At 43.8% G+C, this 19,252-nt stretch overlaps 1 protein-coding gene and 1 long non-coding RNA gene across 9 annotated transcripts in view; both read right to left on the reverse strand.

Annotated features, from left to right (window-relative positions):
• GON4L (gon-4 like) overlaps positions 1-19,252 on the reverse strand; it is a 75,309-nt gene that overhangs the window by 54,241 nt on the left and 1,816 nt on the right. For 4 of the 8 annotated variants that reach the window (XM_072829880.1, XM_072829878.1, XM_072829883.1 and 1 more), the window contains exons 1-3: positions 18,158-18,235; positions 15,314-15,915; positions 9,510-9,701 (exon numbers count right to left, since the gene is read on the reverse strand). In XM_072829880.1, coding sequence (XP_072685981.1) covers positions 9,510-9,701; positions 15,314-15,827 — 706 coding nt within the window. In that variant the 5' untranslated portion in view covers positions 15,828-15,915; positions 18,158-18,235. Of the gene's footprint in view, positions 1-9,509; positions 9,702-15,313; positions 15,916-18,115; positions 18,242-19,252 lie in introns of those variants that run through there. The other 4 variants (XM_072829882.1, XM_072829876.1, XM_072829877.1 and 1 more) reach the window with 4 other exon arrangements.
• On the reverse strand, positions 3,351-6,379 carry LOC140635354 (uncharacterized). Its single transcript, XR_012032689.1, has 2 exons — positions 6,239-6,379; positions 3,351-3,590 (listed from the first exon to the last, which is right to left on the reverse strand). It is a non-coding gene; the product is annotated as an uncharacterized lncRNA (long non-coding RNA).

Raw genomic sequence — 19,252 nt, forward strand, 5'->3', positions numbered from 1 at the left:
CATTTTCTTTTTTTCCAGCTTACTTTACAGTAAGGATACAGCATATACTATATATAATATACAAAATATGTGTTCACCAACTATTTATGTCATTGGTAAAGCTTCTGGTCAACAGTAGGCTATGTTTTAGGTGAGTCAAAAGTCATATGTGGATGTTCTTCAATTGTATGTGGGTACAAGAACCCAATCCCCACACTGCTCAAGGGTCAACTGTACATAAAAGTGGAATAAAATATATACAGCAGTCTGAAGATGCTGAAGAACCCTCATGAAAAGGATTGAAATAGTTGCAATCATTTAGAGAAGGGAAGCACAGAAGGAGGACCCAAGCTGAAAACAGTGGTCATGCTAGGTTAAGAAGCCAGAAATGTGGGGCTGCCAAAGCAGCTGAGATCGAAGGAAAACACTCTACAGAGGAGGAGTGCCTGGGTAGCTCAGTAGGTTAGGCAACCAACTCTTGATTTCAGCTCAGGTCATGATCTCTGGGTTGTGGGATCAAGCCCCCCAGCTGGCTCCATGCTTGGCGAGGAGTCTTCTTGAGATTCTCTCCCTCTGCCACTTCCCCTGCCCCCACTCATATTCAAGAGCACACACTCTCACTTCTAAATAAATAAATAAATCTTTAAAAAAGAAAAACTCAACAGAGGAAAACAAAGGAAAACTGAGCCCCCCAAAAAAGTTTCTCTTCAATTTCCTCTGAAGACCCTAGTGGACCCATAGGCTATGCATGCACAGGATGGACCCCAAGAAACACAGCAGGAGACAGGCTAGGAGGCAAAAGAACAAAGGTAGAAGTTTCTCACTCCTTAGCCCTGGAGAGAAAGGTTGCAGTTCAAACTGTGAAAAGGAGTCTTCAGAAATGCTTCAGCTTTCTTAGTACTGTTGAAATCTCAGAAGAGCCACCCACCAGGGATACAGACCACAATCTAAGAGGAAGTAGTAAGTGGAAACATACTAGACTTAATGCAGCATAAAACTAACTCCTGGAAGAATTTAGGTGACCCTCCAAAATTATCTACCTGCCAGAATATAAAATAACCCTCCTTGGAGGAAGATAACAATACCAAAGCCCCCAGAATTTTCTATCCACAATGTCCAACAGACAATCAAAAATTAAACAATGCTTGGGCAACCTGAGTGGCTCAGCTGTTTAAGTGCCTGCCTTCCGCCCAGGGCGTAATCCTGGAGACCCAGGATCGAGTCCCACATCAGACTCCCTGCATAGAGCCTGTTCCTCCCTCTGCATGTGTCTCTGCCTCTCTGTGTGCGTGTCTGTCATGAATAAATAAGTTAATTAATTAAACAATGCTAAAAACAGAACCAAAATACGACAGGGAAGTGGCAGGAGAGGACAATAAAAAGAAATCTACAGTTAAATCAGATACTTTTTTTTTTTTTTTTTTTTTTTTATGATAGTCACAGACAGAGAGAGAGAGGCAGAGACACAGGCAGAGGGAGAAGCAGGCTCCATGCACCAGGAGCCCGATGTGGGATTTGATCCCGGGTCTCCAGGATCGCGCCCTGGGCCAAAGGCAGGCGCCAAACCGCTGCGCCACCCAGGGATCCCTAAATCAGATACTTAAAAACGGTTCTAAAATAATTATGACCAGGGTCCCTGGGTGGCGCAGCGGTTTGGCGCCTGCCTTTGGCCCAGGGCGCGATCCTGGAGACCCGGGATCAAATCCCACATCGGGCTCCTGGTGCATGGAGCCTGCTTCTCCCTCTGCCTGTGTCTCTGCCTCTCTCTCTCTGTCTGTGACTATCATAAATAAATAAAAATTAAAAAATAAAAATAAAAATAAAATAATTATGATCAATATATTCAAGACAATAAAGGAGGGATGCCTGGATGGCTCAATGGTTGAGTGTGTCTGCCTTTGGCTCAGGTCATGATCCTGAGATCCTAGAATCGAGTCCCACATCAGGCCCCCTGCAGGGAACCTGCTTTTCCCTCTACCTATGTTTCTGCCTCACTCTGTGTGTCTCTCATGAATAAATAAAATCTTAAAAAAAAAAAAAAAGGAAAAGGAAAAGATACAGAATTTCATCAAAGACATGGAATCCATGCTGCTAAACTGTCATTAAAAATTTAACAAGGAAAAAAAAAATTAACAGGGGCACCTGGGTGGCTCAGTCAGTATAGCATGTAACTCTTGATTTTGGGGTTGTGATTTCAAACCCCACACTAGGTACAGAGCTCACTTAAAAAAAAAAAAAGTTTTAAAAAATAAACAAGAATTTATCAAGTCCTAGACTGCTTAAAAGCAAAACAAAACAAAGTTTCATATTGCTAATCTATATGGCAACATGTAAAAAAAAAAAATAACTAAAGAGTAATAGAAAAGAAAAATAGGGATCCCTGGGTGGCGCAGCAGTTTGGCGCCTGCCTTTGGCCCAGGGCGCGATCCTGGAGACCGGGGATCGAATCCCACGTCGGGCTCCCGGTGCATGGAGCCTGCTTCTCCCTCTGCCTATGTCTCTGCCTCTCTCTCTCTCTGTGACTATCATAAATAAATAAAAATTAAAAAAAAAGAAAAGAAAAGAAAAATAAAAGTACCTAATCAAAAGAAAGAAAGGAAAAACAAAACAAAACAAAAAAACAAGAAAATAAAAAAACTCAATTATATCAGAAATTGCATTAAATAAAAATAAAAAACTGAGGTGCCTGGGTGGCTCAGTCAGTTAAGCACCTGACTTTGGCTCAGGTCATAATCTTGGGGTCCTGAGACAGAGCCCTTCATCAGGCTCCCTGATCAGTGGGGAGATTGCTCCCCCCCTCCCTTTCTCACTCTGTCTCACTCAAATAAATAAATAAGATATTTTAAAATAAGTAAATAAATATTAATGAAATAGATGTTCTAATTAAAAGACAAAGATGTGGGGCACCTGGGTGGCTCAGTCAGATTAAGTGTTTGCCTTTGGCTCAGGTAATGATCTCGGTGTCCTGAGATTGAGCCCCACATCGGGCTCTGTGCTCAGTGGGAAGTCTGTTTCTCCCTCTCCCTCTGCCCCCTGCTCATGCTCTCTGCCACTCTATCTCAAATAAATAAAATCTTAAAAAAAAAAAAAAAAGGCAAATACGTTCAGAGTAGTTTTTTTTTTTTAAAGTATGCTATTATATAAGAAACTCTTTATTCACTTTATTATTTTTTCAAAGATTTATTTATTCATGAGAGACACAGAGAGAAGCAAACACATAGGCAGAGGGAGAAGCAGGCTTCCCCCAGGAAGTCTGATACAGGATTCGATCCCAGGACCCTGGGATCACACCCTGAGCCAAAGGCAGATGCTAATCACTAAGCCACCCAAACGTCCCATAAAAGAAACATTTTAAAAACAAACAAAAAAAGTTGAAAGCAAAAGAATATAAATATTTATAACATGTATACACAAATATCTGTTACAAAGTAAACCTTAGGCCAGAATATAAAGATAAAAAGAAACATTTCATACTAAGTGAATCAATTCAAAAGGAAAATAGGGGCTTCTGGGTGGCTTAGTTAAGCATCCAACTCTTCATTTCAGCCCAGGTCTTGATCTCAGGGTCATAAGTTCAAGCCTTGCACTGGGCTCCATGCTGGGCATGGAGTCTACCAAAAAAAGGAAAAAAAAAAAAAAGTTAAATATATAAATAAATAAGAAAACAATTCTAAATCTGTATACATCTGATAATAGACTTAAATATACAAAAGCTGACAGGAAAATAAAAAAAAAAAAAAAAAAAAGGATACAGCCAAAGTCAAATCTGGATATTTCAACAAATGTCAGTAACAAATGTAACAGTAGATCAAGAAATCAATACAGACATAAAAGATCTTAACAACATAATTAACAAACTTGACCTTACAAACATATAAAGAACATTATACTTGATCTAAATGGCATATTTAGGGCAGCCCGGGTGGCTCAGCGGTTTAATGCCGCCTTCGGCCCAGGGCGTGATCCTGAAGACCCGGGATCAAGTTCCACGTTGGGCTCCCAGCATAGAGCCTGCTTCTCCCTCTGCCTGTGTCTCTGCCTCTCTCTCTCTCTCATGAATAAATAAAATATTTAAAAGTAAATAAATGGGGATCCCTGGGTGGTGCAGCGGTTTGGCGCCTGCCTTTGGCCCAGGGCGCGATCCTGGAGACCCGGGATCGAATCCCACATCGGGCTCCCGGTGCATGGAGCCTGCTTCTTCCTCTGCCTGTGTCTCTGCCTCTCTCTCTCTCTCTCTCTGTGACTATCATAAATAAATAAATTTTAAAAAAAAGTAAATAAATGAATGAATGAATGAATGAATGAATGACATATTTAGAACACCTACAAAATACATTATTTTTTAAGGGCACATGAAACAGACCATATGCTAACCAAGTCACAATTTGTAAAGGTCAGGAATCAAACAGAATATACTCTCTGACCATAGTGGAATTTTTTAAGATTTTATTTACTTATTCATAGAGATGCGGGGAGAGAGAGAGAGAGAGGCAGAGACACAGGAGAAGCAGGCTTCATGCAGGGAGCCTGACGTGGGACTCGATCCAGGGTCTCTAGGATCACGCCCTGGGCTGCAGGCGGCGCTAAACCGCTGCGCCACTGGGGCTGCCCGACCACAGTGGAATTAAACTAGAAATAAATAGGGGGGCAGCCAGGGTGGCTTAGCGGTTTGGTGCCACCTTCAGCCCAGGGCCTGATCCTGGGGACCCGGGATGAAGTCCCATGTCAGACTCCCTGCATGGAGCCTGCTTCTCCCTCGGCCTATGTCTCTGCCTGCCTCTCTCTCTCTGTCTCTCATGAATAAATAAAATCTTAAAAAAAAAATTTAAATTAAAATTAAAAAAAAAAAAAAGAAAAGAAAGAAATAGGGGCCTCGCTCAGGTCATGATCTCAGGGTCATTCTTCTCTCCTTCTCCCTCTGCTCCTCCCCTGCTCTCCCTCTTAAAAAAAAAAAAAAAAAAACAATAGGGATGCCTGGGTGGCTCATTGCTTGAGCTTCTGCCTTTGGCTCAGGTCATGATTTCAGGAACCTGGGATTGAGTCCAGCATCAGGTACCCGCAGGGAGCCTGCTTCTCCCTCTGCCTATGTCTCTGCCTCTCTCTCTCTCTCTCTCTCTCTGTCTCTCATGAATAAATAAATTATTTTAAGAAAAATTTAATTTTAAAAAAGGACAAAGGCAAAGACTCAGACTAGTTGATTTTTTTTTAAGATTTTATTTATTTATTCATGAAAGACACAGAAAGTAAGGCTGAGCCACCCAGGGGTCCCTAGACTATCTGATCTTGACACTTACTGTGAAGCTGGATTAAAGGATTAAACCTGCCTGGTATCTGCAAAAGTTCAGACACAGATCAATGGACAGAACCGACTCCAGAAAAGACCCACACTAATATGGCCAGCGAGTTTTTCACACTGGTACAAAGGTAATTTAATGGAGAAAGGAATCTTTTCCAAAAAAAGGGCTGAAAAAAACATCCACATGCAAAAAAGAATCTCAAATATGTCTCACACAGGATACAAAAAATTAAATCAAAATGGAGGGCAGCCCAGGTGGCTCAGCGGTTTAGCACCACCTTCAGCCCAGGGTGTGATCCTGGAGACCTGGGATCCAGTCCCATGTCAGGCTCCCCGCATGGAGCCTGCTTCTCCCTCTGCCTGTGTCTCTGCACCCCGTCATGAATAAATAAAATATTTTAAAAATAAATAAATCAATCAAAATGGATCATATATCTAAATGGAATATGTAACTTGCACAAAAGAAACTTTGTGACCAGGGACTCCTGTGTGGCTCAGAGGTTGAGCGTCTGCCTTCAGCTCAGGATGTGATCCCGGAGTTCCGGGATTGAGTCCCACATGGGGCTCTGCGTAGAGCCTGCTTCTCCTCCCTCTGCCTATGTCTCTGCCCCTCTCTGTGTCTCTCATGAATAAAAAAATAAAAATCTTAAAAAAAAAGAAAGAAACTTTGTGACCTTGGATTGGGCAGAGTTTCTTTTTTTTTTTTCAAAAGTAAACTCGACACCCAACGTGGGGCTCATAACCCCAAGTCATAACCCCAAGATCAAGAGTCACAGGCTCCACCAAATGAGCCAGCCAAGCAACTCAGGATTAGGCAGTGTTCCTTGAAATGATACCAAAACCATACTCCATAAAAGTGAAACTTGAAGTATCTTCCCACAGCCAACACTAAAACATTCTGAGCAAAATATAACAATATCACATTGTAACTCAAATAGTAAATATCCATGAGTCCATACTCACATAAAAATGAATAAATAAATAAAAGGAGGGAAAAGGGACAGCTCTTCTTTATAGAAAATCCCAATTAGGGCGCCTGGGTGGCTCAGCAGTTGAGCGTCTGCCTTTGGCTCAGGACTTGATCGAGTCCCACATCGTGCTCCCCACCGGGAGCCTGCTTCTCCCTCTACCTATGTCTGTGCCTCTCTCTGTGTGTCTCTCATGAATCAATAAAATCTGAAAGAAGCAAGAAAAGAAAGAAAAAAGAAGAAAAGAAAAGAAAAGAAAAGATAAGAAAAGAAAAAAGAAAAGAATTACCATATGAACAACACAGTAATAATTGTTACAGGCAATCTACCAATGGATGCTAAAATTAGTGGGCAAAAAAAAGTAAAATAAAATAAGTGAGCAAAAGTTTGAGGAGAAACAGGATATATGCCTAGTTTTAAAGTATCTTCTGCAAGGAGTGCCTGGATGTCCCAATTGGTTAAGCATCTGATTCTTGATTTTAGGGGTCTTGGGAAAGAGGGTCTTGGGATAGTGCTCTGCATCTGGCTCTGTGCTCAGCTGGGCGTATGCCTGGGATTCTTTCTCTCTACCTCTCTAAAATAAATAAATAAAATCTTAAAAAAAAAAAAAAAAGTATCTCTTGCAAGACATGTACCAATTACAAAAGGAATAAATGCATACAACAGAACAATGAACAAACATTTCATCAAAAAAGATCTATAAACGGCCAATAAACACATGAAAATATGCTCTACATAATTATTCCTTAGGGAAAGCAAGTTAAAACCACAAGGAAATACACCTCCTAGAATGGATACAATTTAAAAGTCTGATAGATCCTGGCAAGAATGTAGCTCATTTGTAAATCTCACACGTGGTGGGAGTGTAAAATGATACAGCCACTTTGGAAAATAGGTCAGCAATTTCTTATAAAGTTAAACATATATAATACCATAGGCCCCAGAAACATTACTTCTAGTGATTTACCCAAGAAAAATAAAAACTTATGTCTATCAAAGACCTATATCTGAATGTTTATAGCAGCTTCAGGCAAAAGCTGGGAACCACCCAAATGTCCATCAACTAGTGAACAAATTAATTGTGGTACATCTATGGGATAGAATACTACTCAGCAATGAAAAGAACAAACATGAACGAATCTCAGAAGCATTGTACTAGGCAGAAGATACCAGATGTGACAGGATCCATACCACAGAAGCATAATACTGCAGGAAACACAGAACTGCAAGGATACAAGCGGGCAGCTAAGACTGGGCTGTGAATGAAGGCCTGCAACAGGGATGAGAGAGCTTTCAGAGTTAGGGAAATGCCCCACATGCTGATGGTGTTGGCAGTTACATAATTATGCACATGTTTCAAACTCATTGGATAAATTTTATTGTATGCAAATTATATCTCAATAAATCCAACAGTAAGAATCAACATTAATCTCCACATTAATAGAATAAAGAAGAAGGGGATCCCTGGGTGGCTCAGGGGTTTAGCGCCTGCCTTTGGCCCAGGGCCCGATCCTGGAGTCCCGGGATCGAGTCCCGCGTCGGGCTCCTGGCATGGAGCCTGCTTCTCCCTCCTCCTGTGTCTCTGCCTCTCTCTCTCTCTATGTCTATCATAAATAAATAAATAAATCTTTTTTTTTTTTTTTTTTTTTTTATGATAGTCACACAGAGAGAGAGAGAGAGGCAGAGACACAGGCAGAGGGAGAAGCAGGCTCCATGCACCAGGACCCTGACGTGGGATTCGATCCCGGGTCTCCAGGATCGCGCCCTGGGCCAAAGGCAGGCGCCAAACCGCTGTGCCACCCGGGGATCCCATAAATAAATAAATCTTAAAGAAAAAAAAAAAAGAATAAAGAAGAAAAACCGTATGATCATCTTAATACAGAAAAGCACTGACACAATTCAATATGATAAAACTCTCATAAAATTAGGAAAAGAATCTCCCTAATCAGATACAATATATCTATAAAAAGTCAGTGTGCCTGGGTGGCTCAGTCAGTTAAGCATCTACCTTCAGCTGAGGTCATGATCGAGTCCCATGCTGAGCAGGGAGCCTGCATCTCCCTCTCTCTGTCCCCTGCTCTCTTTCTGTCAAACAAATAAATGAAAATTTTAAAAAATTAAAAAAAAAAAATACTGTATCCACAAGAAGTCTACAACTCTCTCATGCATAAATGAGGAATACGGGGACACCCGGCTGGCTCAGTTAAGCGTCCAACTCTTGATTTTAGCTCAGGTTGTGATCTCAGGGTCATAAGACTGAGTTCTGCGTAGGATCTGTGCTCAACAGGGAGTGTGCTTGAGGTCCTCCCACTCCCTCTGCCCCTCCCCACTTCTAAAAACAAAACAAAGCCCCCAAACAAGAATATGGACTACCTTCCCCCAAATAAGGTAGGGTGCGATGTTCACGATCATCATTAGTATTTGCAATAAGAAAAAGAATTCACAAGGGGCACCTGGGTGGCTCAGTTGGTTAAGCATTTGCCTTGAGCTCAGCTCATGGCCCTGGGATCCTACCATTAAGCCCCATGTTGGACTCCCTGCTCGGGAGGGAGTCTGCTTCTCCCGTGGCCCCACACCTCACTCATGCACACTATCTCTCTTCCCACTATAAAATAAATAATATTTAAAAAACAAGAAAAGAAATCACAGGTGCTCACTATAAAACTGTTAAGCTGAATAAAGTCCTTATTCACTTGTCTATATGTGTTATAATTCACAAAAAATACAGTATTTCAAAAAAATTTCAGAGGCCTAATCCTGTGACCCAGCAATTCCACCCAACAAAAATCAAATGGAGATGTTCACACAAAGATCTGTAGTAGAATGTTTACAACAGCACCATTCAGAGTAGCCTGCAACCAGAAACTATCCTAACGCCCATTAAGAGTTGAATGGATACAGAAAATCTAGAATACTCAAACAATACTACACAGCAATGAAAATGAACAATCTACAAGTACATGCAACAACATGGGCCAAAATGCACTCATAAAAACATAGGATTCTACTCATAGTACAAAACAGGTGAACCAAATTGTTCTGCCAGAAGTCAGAATTAACAGTCCCCAACAGGTGAGATGCTGTTTATAACTGAAAGGGTACAGGTAGTGCTCTGTTGATATGGTTCCTGGCTGCATGAGTTATTTGTCTCCAAAAATTCAGGATATCTTACGATACATGGAGCTTTCTGCATATTATACTTTATATTATGCTTCAATAAAGACTTTTTTGGAGTTTAATTACAAAAGAAGAAAAAGAAAGCCTACCCATCGGAATGAAGAGTCCACCATCCTCTGTCTCATCCTCAGCTTGCGAAGCCAGAGTCCCAAGTGGCTTTTCTTGAGGACAGGCACATACATCTGGCTGAGGGGACTTCCCAGGCTGGGCTCCTGGTTTTGCAGAGTGGCTGCCTAATGGCAGCAAAGGCATCGCCCCTCCAGAATGCAACTGAGGTTTTCCTGGAAAAATCACAAGTATTGCTCTATACTTTGCCCATTATCCATCATACTAAGTTGTAGAAATCAGCATTTTGTTGTAAAGTCATTTATAGCTGGGTAACTTCACTAATGATACATACACTATATAGGCATTCTCCTCTCCCTTTTAAAGATAGGGTCCTAAGAAATAAAAGCTCAGATCCAAGCTCACCTGTTATGTCAGGGAGGTGAACCACATAATGACTACAACATATTTCTTTTATTTTTTTTTTCCTTTTAATTTTAAGTAGGCTCCAAGCTCATCGTGGGGCTTGAACTCATGACCCTGAGATTAGGAGTTACAGCCAGCCAGGCACCCCAAGGTCTTTCTACTTAAAATATGCTTTGAGTTATACATTTCTTTTTCCTTTGGAGAAATCAAAACCATAATTGTAGGGTGGGGGCTGTTATATTCCTGATGACAAAGGTACATTTTATAAGGATAATCATTAACACCACATTTAATCCATTATCAATGTCCTGAACTTTCTGACTCTAAATTATGCAGAAATTGGAGTAAAAGTCACCATAAAATTATCAATGACAACCTTCCCCTTGGGATGCCTGGGTGGCTCAGCGGTTGAGCGGCTGCCTTAGACTCAGGTTGTGATCCTGGGGTCTGGGATCAAGTCCCCCATGGGGCTCCTATGGAGAGCCTGCTTCTCCCTCTGCCTATGTCTCTCTCTCTCTCTCTCTCTCGGTCTCTCATGAATAAATTAATAAATCTTAAAAAAAAAAAAAAAAGACAACCTTCTCCTTTACCTCAACTCCTCATGAGTGCTACCTTTCTTCTGGGGAAGACGGAATATTTACAAAGCAAATAAGCACTCGTGCTGTAGCAAAAGTAAACAATAAACATGACAGGTTGTCATGCAGACAGAACAGCCACAGAAGACACACAGGGAGTGCTAACCAGTGACTACTTACTCCTGAGATAAGAACCTGGGGGAAGGGGACAGAGGGAAAGGGCACCTAACTTTTCACTGTGGACTGTCAGCATTTATGAATTGTTTCCATGTTTGTGTATTACACATTCAGAACATTTTCAAAAAGAGATCAAGTTATCACTGAGCTCCACACAAAGCAGCCTTCATCCTGTGACCTGATATCTCATCGACGTTGGCACTTCCAAGTGGTGTAAACATGGTTTTATTTTTTGTTTTGTTTTGTTTTTGGCGACTCCGCCAGGTCTCGGTAAACATGGTTTTAAATTGGACCATCCAGGGCAGCCCAGGTGGCTCAGTGGTTTAGCGCCACCTTCAGCCCAGGGCATCATCCTGGAGACCCCGGATCAGAGACCCGGGATCAAGTCCCATGTCAGGCTCCCTGCATGGAGCCTGCTTCTCCCTCTGCCTGTGTGTGTGTGTCTCTCTCTGTCTCTCATAAATAAATAAATAAAATCTAAATAAATAAATAAATAAATAAATAAATAAACAAACAGACCATCCTCTCCTCCAACAAAGAAAAAGAAAAGCTTTAATTTTAAATAAAGCATGAATTAATCCTTAATTGCATTTACTCTCAATCTTCTATCCTTCACTTCCAGAACCCATGATCACTCCATAATGTCAAAACATCCCAGGGCTTTGGCTTTCATAGGGACTAGACAAAGAGTCCAATACCAAATCCATCAAATCCAAGGTTGCTCTCAGCCAAATGTCTTAGAAAAGAGAACTTCAATAAACAGCACGGTGTTCTCTTTTAATCAACAATCTTGAGCAAGTTTTAGAATTAACAATGCTGACATTTTCACAATTGAACCAACATAAAAGACTTTTTAATCAAACATATCAGAAGTTCACTTTATAATGTAGTTTCCATCAATGATACTTCTACCACCTAAAACGCATTTGGAATTCCTCTAACACTGTCCCTACAGCTTACCAGCCATAGAGAAAATGTCCTTTTTTTTTTTTTAAGTTTTATATATTTAAGTAATCTCTACACCCAATGTGGGGCTCAAACTCACAACTCTGAGATCAAGAGTCACATCCTCTTCTGACTGAACCAGCCAGGTGCCCCAAAAATGTTCCCTTTTCTATGACCACATCATATTGCTTCTCAATTTCCCATCTCAGAGAACCCTGCAGGAACCCCACTCTTCTTTTCCTCTATCTCTGTGCTAGATGCTCAAACCCCCTAGAAAGGGAAGCTGAGAAGGGTAAGAGGGACAGAAAAGGGAAAGCCTTACACAGCGCACATCTATAACTTGTTTACTGCCAGCTTAAAAACTGTGAATTAATAATATGAAAATAATCAGCTGAGAACTGTACAAGTCAACTAATTATAAGCCAAAATCTGCCTAAGTTAATCATTTTAGAAGGTAAAGAAAAAAAAAGTATAAGTAGGAATTAGGGTATGTGAATCAATCTCAAAGAACAATTAAAATTCTGGAAAAAAAAAAAAGAGGGAAGGGGGAAATACACACCAACACAAGGAAGGTTTAATCACCAGCACCTGGGGCACCTGGGTGGTTCAGTCGGTGAAGCATCTGCCTTCCGCTTGCATCATGATCCCAGAGTTCTGGGATCAAGTTCCGTGTTGGGCTCCCTGCTTAGCAAGGAGTCTGCTTCTCCCTCTGCCCTTCCCCTCCCTATCTATTCTTTCTCTCTCTCTCTCTCTCATAAATAAAATCTTTAAAAAATATAATAATCACTAGCACCTGCAGTCTAGAAACATGATCTCACAATATACCAACTATAACAAAATGCTGATATAGTAGCCCTCTGCTTACCCTCGGGACATATGTTCCAAAAGTCCCAGTGTTGCCTGAAACCTCCTATAGAACTGAACCCTATAATACTGTATTTTTTTCCTATACATATTTATGATAGTTTAATTTATAAGTTAAGCAGTAAGATTAACAAATAATAAAACAGAACAATCATAATAATACTCTAACAAGAGTTATACAAACGTGGTCTCTTTTTCTCTAAATAGCTTACTATCCTGTACTCACCCTCCTTCCTGTGAGGATGTGAGATGATGGAATGCCTATGTGGGGAAGTGAAGTGAGGGGAGTGATAAAGGCATAGTGACACAGTGTTAGGCTACTACTATCCTTATAATGAGAAGTCTGGAGGATCACCCACTTCCAGACCACGGCTGACCTCAGATAATTAAAACCACGGATATGGGGAAACTACTACATTTCAAAATAACTCAGATTTTTGGGGGGTCTTTTCTACATAATCATAATACTACATGTTACTTAAAAGAAAGCAAAACAACCAAAAAAATACACTTTTTTTCTTTTTTTTTTTTTTTTTTTTTTTTTAAGATTTCCCTTTTAGGGGCACCTGAGTGGCTCAGTGGTTGAGTGTCTGTCTGCCTTTGGCTCAAGTCATGATCCCGGAGTCCTGGGATGGCATCCCACATTGGGCTCCCAGTAGGGAGCCTGCTTCTCCCTCCTCCTGTGTCTCTGCCCCTCTCTCTCTCTCTCTATCATAAATAAATAAATAAATAAATCTTAAAAAAAAAAAAAGGAAGTGGCCAGGGAGACAGCTGGCTCACCGAAATGTCCTCTCCAAGCTCCTTGTGTTTGACATGGAGGTGGGGGACCTGCAGGGGACACGGATTCCAGTGCTAGCAGGGCAGGAATGGGTGATTCACTAGGGGTTCAGGGTCACTCATCTGTTGGGGAGTGCAGCCTAGAGCTGTTGCTCTAGGGAGCCTGACATGGGACTTGATCCCAGGACTCCAGGATTGCGCCCTGGGCCAAAGGCAGGCGCTAAACCACTGAGCCACCCAGGGATCCCCTCCCTGGCCACTTCCATTCTCCCGCTGCCATCATCCTTGCTCCTAAGGGCCACAATCTGATCTCCTTGTCCCCCTCATGCACCTCCAACCTGCAAGCCCATCAGGCCCCACCATCCTTCTCACTCCTTTGGCACAAACATTTTTTTTTTAATTTTTTATTTCAATTCAATTTGCCAACATGGCATGAACTTTTAAGGGATGTGCCTTGTTTTCATAGCTCTCCTCCTTTGACCTCTCCTGTCACCTCTTCTGTTTTCCCCTCCCTATCTCTTCCTCAGCCTCAGGCCATCCACTTTTTCCATGTTCCTTTCTACAAAGAAGCAGCACAATGCACACTCTGACCGTCTCTACTCCTACCTCTACCAAACTTCGATCTCAGACTTCGATTTTACTGTGAAGGCCCCCACTTCACACCTCACACCCTTTTCAACCCCTCCAAGGCCTGCGCTACGAATGCGTGCTTTACCATTCCTAGGCCAGGTATCTGACATGGCATCAGTCTCCAAGCAAGATTAGTCCTTCCCTCGGAATGTCTCTAAGATACACCCTCTTTTCTCTCCTTGCTGCCAACATCCCAGTCAAGGTTGTTGACTGTCAGGTCTCAGGGGCAGCACGGCCAGGACCCATGTGGTATGCACCTGCACTCACCCCGGGAAGCCCTGCTGCTTGCCCATGTGTTTCCAGAATGTGCCACCCCACTTCTACTCCTTCCCCAGTCTATGGAATCCTACCAATCCATCAAACCCCAATTTCAAAATTCCTAATTCCCTGTACCACAAACTCCCGCACTTACATATCACCTCCAACTGCTCCAAATGAACTATGTGTTTATGTCTTGTCTTCCCAACTAGACTACAAGCTTGCTGAGGTGAGATCTATGCCTTTTGCTTCTTTTATTTATTAGTTGGTTATCACCTATGGGAAAAGCTCAAACACTTGACCATGAAAAACAAAGCCCTTTGCAATCTAAACATAACTTACCACTCTGAAGTCATCTCTCACTTCCTCCAACCTGTCACTATCCTCTTCTGCCTCTGTGCCTGCTCCTCTTGGCCTCCCATACCCAAGTGTCAAACTACCACCCAGCCCTCCAGTCCTAAGGGTTATGGTGTCTCTGTAGAGTCCCACCCAATGTCCCAGGCAGCAGTCTGTCCCTCTACACTGCTGCCCCTCCTCCACAAGCCCCATTTCATGGATCCCCACCAAATCACAAAACGCCATAGAGTTCCCCTCCTGACATGAAGGGAGGAGAGAAAAGGATACAGAAGAGAATCTCAAGAATGGGAGGGAGAAGTCTCCACTCAATTGTAAAGTCCTAAGGGTCAGAACTGCATTTTTTTAAGATTTTATTTGTTCATGAAAGACAAAGACAGAGAGAAAGGCAGAGACATAAGCAGAGAGAGAAGCAGGCTCCATGCAGGGAGCTCCATGTGGGACTCAATCCTGGGACCCCAGGATCACGCCCTGGGCTAAAGGCAGGAGCTCAACCACTGAGTCACATGGATGTCCCTGCATTTCTGATTCCATACTGAATCAGTATCCCCCTTTCAGAGATACTGCTTTGTAAAAGAACTGCAGAGGGGACACCTGGGTGGCTCAGCAGTTCAGTGCGTGATTCCAGGGTCCTGGAATCGAGTCCCACATGGGGCTCCCTGTAGGAGCCTGCTTCTCCCCCTGCCTATGTCTCTGCTTCTCTCTCTCTTTCATGAATAAATAAGATCTTTGAATGAATGAATGAATGAATGAATGAATAAATAAATAAAGGAACTGCAAAGAGTGCAGTGGCAAACTGATACACCAAGGAAAACATGGCCTAACAACCCTTTGTATCATACCTCCTTCTTCCTTGACTTCTTCACCAGGCTCTCCTGAAAAAGGCTCCTTTGTAATAGGATGATCACCTCTGTCTTCTTGAGAAACAGGTCCAGGCCTCAGCATAATCTTCTTCCCTCTCCTTGCACCAGGGGCCTGGACTTTCCCTTTACCGACGTGTGCATGAAGGAGCTGGGAAGATTCCAAGGAAGGGAGGGTGATTCCCTGAGAGATGGCCGCATCAACAGCTTCTAGAACTGGTGCACTCGTGTCCTGGGTGAGTATCCTAGAGCTTAAAGAGCTCAAAGAAGGATCCTCCACACAAAGCTGATTGCTGGCATCCTGTAATGACTCAACCTGGAGGCCAGCCACTCTGCCATGGCTTGGACCCCCAGAGAGTGATGCTGACCCCAAGTCCTTCACCTGGTCAGACGATGGCTTAATAGCTGACTCCAGGTCAAGGTCCTCTTCCTCCTGGTTGCCCTGGTCCTGTGAGGACTCTGTCACTGTGGTCCTCCTCTTCTTACAGGGCAACATTGTACAAGTCCCACTCTTGGGACGCCTGGTGGCTCAATGGTTGAGCATCTGCCTTTCGCTTGCATACAAGTCCCACTCCTGTTCCATCCTGAAGGGAGAAAAGCAAGTTCTCATCACCCTCATGTTCATTCAGATTAACAGCATTTCTTCAAGTATCTTTCCACTTACTCATGTTCAGTCATGGGCACAGTACTTTACACCAAATACACAACCTCCCATCTCCCATTAGGTGGGAGGTGAGAGAAAGTGGTTAGTGTCACACCCAAACCCTAAGTCCACTATCTGGTTGGTACAGTATCTTGGCTGAGTGGCTTAACCTCTCTGATCTTGAGTTTCCTCCACTTGAAAGGATACTAACTGTGCTTACCTCATAAAGAGTTGTTATAAGAATTAAATATGATTGGTAAATGTTAGTTATCATTACTACCAACAGGGAAGTAGAAAAGCATGATGCCAACAGTAAACTGTGGAGTCAAACTTTCTGATTCGTTTCCCAAGTTAGCTTCTCTCCAGCTTTGTGACCCTGCGTAAGTTACGTACCCTGAACTTCACTTTTCTCAGCTACAAAATGAAATAGGGGGGGCGTCCGGGTGGCTCAGTCAAGTGTCTGCCTTCAGCTCAGGTCATAATCCCAGGGTCCTGCTCAGGGGGAAGTCTGTTTCTCCCTCTGCTTCTGCCCCTCCCCTGGCTTATATTCTCTAGAGCACGAGCACTCTATCAAATAAATACTATCTATTTTAAATTGTTTTTAAAAATAAGATAAAAATAGCATCAATGTCATTAGATAGCAATTTATTAGATCAATAATATTTGCTACTGTTTCCATAAACAGGTAGCTCAGTTAACAAAAGCAATCCAAAAGGAAAGTGTGGTTGTTTAAAAAGGTTAAGCTACATTAACAAAAAATTTGTGTTGAAAATAAGAGATTCTTACTATACTCTATGTTGTTACTTCTTGACTCTTGGCTTCAATTCCAGCTATCATAATTTGTTTTTTTAAGATTTTATTTATTTATTAATGAGAGACACAGAGAGGCAGACATAGGCAGAGGGAGAAGCTTCCTGTGGAGAGCACAATGCAGGATTCAATCCCAGGACCCCAGAATCACAATCTGAGCCGAAGGCAGACGCTCAACCACTGAGCCACCCAGGTGCCCCTCAGCTATCACAATTTAAGGGCAACACTAACTTAAGCTGAAGGATATCTTTTATGTTCTTATAGATCCTGTTAGCAAACCTCTTTTACAGTATTTATTGCTTTTCTCACACCCTTGTCTATCTCCTTCCCCCAAAACTATGTGCTTTCTGTGGGAAAGGACTTTTCCAACCAGCACCCCTAGTACTTGGCAAGATCTGCCTATGCTATACTCAATGAATGCTCCTGAAGAAACGCATACGTGAGAGAGGGCATGAACTTCCCACTCCACGCTTAATCTATGGAGCATTTGGGCCATGAGTTAGGCATCGTATGGAAACTGATTGCATCTTTCTGCCCAAAAAACTTCACTCTCAATAAAATAGGTCCAAGAATAAAATAAACTGCTTTGTTTAACACTGAGTTCTTCCTCACTGACGATGCCCATCTAAAGCTGGGTCCAGACGACTAAGATAGTTCCTTCTGGGAGACCTTTAAACCTAATTCAGGGCACCGAGCTGGTTCTAGTCACAAGAGCGCAGGTACAACTCCTGATCTCGGAGCTGTGAGCTCCAGGCCCACGGTGGGGGCAGCGATAGACAGATTAGATTAGACAGATATATAGATAGACAATTTTTAAAGATTCTTAAAATAAAGCTCCCTAATTCAGTTTCTCCAAGCAGCAGGGGAGAACTCCGCCCAGCCCCCCATATCAGCCTGCGTCCAGATCTCAGTTGTTAAAGCTCAATACACACGTGAAGGTTCTGCCGATCCCGGTGAGGGAGGGTGGGAGAGGGGAGAGGTGGGGAGCGAGCAGCTTGAACGGGTCCTACGTTTCATAGATGAATGACAGATTCAGAAAAGAAAAAAGAAGGACAGGAGGCAGCAGCGTGCAGAGAAGGGTTCCCGGCACTTCAGACGCAGCAGCCCTCCTAAGGCCCCCGCCCTGGGAGCTGGAGTCCCACCAGCTGGGGGATGAATGCGACCCCGGGCAGCTCCAGCGCGGGCCCCTCCCGGGCACAGGTTCCAAGAGCGGGTCCTCACTGCGCTTCCCACCGCGGCTCCGAGCGGCGGCCCAGGTCCCCACGCCCAGCCCGGCACCGTCACACACCCCATGCTGACCCGACCCCTCTGCCCGGAAGCCCAGTTCCCACCTGCCTCTTCCCGCCCCACCGCACGCGCCCTGCCACCCTCACCAGCCGGCCAGCTCCCGCGGAAATCCAGCTCCGCCAGCGCCGGAAGTCGGCCAACGGCAGCGCCGGACGTGCGCGCCCCCGAGCGGCGGTGCGCGGCGCCAAGCCGCCAGGGAGCATGCGCCAAGCCCCCAGGCCCCATGTTAGGTGAGGGCGGACTGAAGCCGGCGCGTCCGACGTTTGCGAAAGACTTTAAAAGCGAGATTCCTTCTCGCTTTCTCTGTACGCGCAGCGATCCTACTCAAAATAAGGCTGGACTTTGCGACTCGGTGGTGTGCTTTGACAACTCTTCGTTCCCGCCGCGAAATACCTGGAACGCGGAACCGAGGAAGTGGCGAATTCATAAAATTGCAGGAAAAAGACCCCCGGGCTTGTACCAATAGTGCGGGTTCCCCAATAAAATGGGGGCAGGCTTGGACTCAGCCCGCAGTGATCGCTGCGGTCTGCATAATGCTCTTAATTCCATAAAATGCTTTCAAGTAAGTTATCTTAGGTGACCTGATCCTCGCAGTAGCCCCGGGGGATAGTGGCTATTACACCCTCCCCCGCGTACGGAACACACTCCTGGCTCGGCGGGGTAGGTGATTGCACACATGCAGCTGTGGAGGGACCTCAGGTGCCCTAACACGGCTCAGCTGGTCAGGTTCTTAAACACACACAGCTGTCCAAGGACCTCAGGTGTCCTAACTCTGGCTCGGCTGGGTAGGTGGTTCCACGCACACAGTTGTCGAGGGACCTCAGGTGTCCTAACTCCGGCTTGGCTGGGCAGGTGATTGCATACACACACCTGTTGAGGGACCGCAGGTGCCCTAACTCCAGCTCCTGACATGCCAGGTCCAGCGCTTGGAAAGGCGCCCGGGATGGAGTGCTGTTTATTAATCCAACACACGGGGTTTGAATGAATGCATGATTCCTAGACCCACGTTCTCTCCACTTTTCTGGAAGGACAGAATGTCGAAGCTGAAACAATACACCCAACCATCTCCGTTTGCAGGTACACCACCAACAGCTACTCATGCGTTTAAATAATTTGACCTGATCCTGTCTGTAAACAGGATGAAAGCGTCCACAGCCAAAGAGAAGAGGGAAATTGCGGTA

Source organism: Canis lupus, chromosome 6 (genome assembly GCF_048164855.1).
Source record: "Canis lupus baileyi chromosome 6, mCanLup2.hap1, whole genome shotgun sequence".
Lineage (NCBI taxonomy): Eukaryota > Metazoa > Chordata > Mammalia > Carnivora > Canidae > Canis > Canis lupus.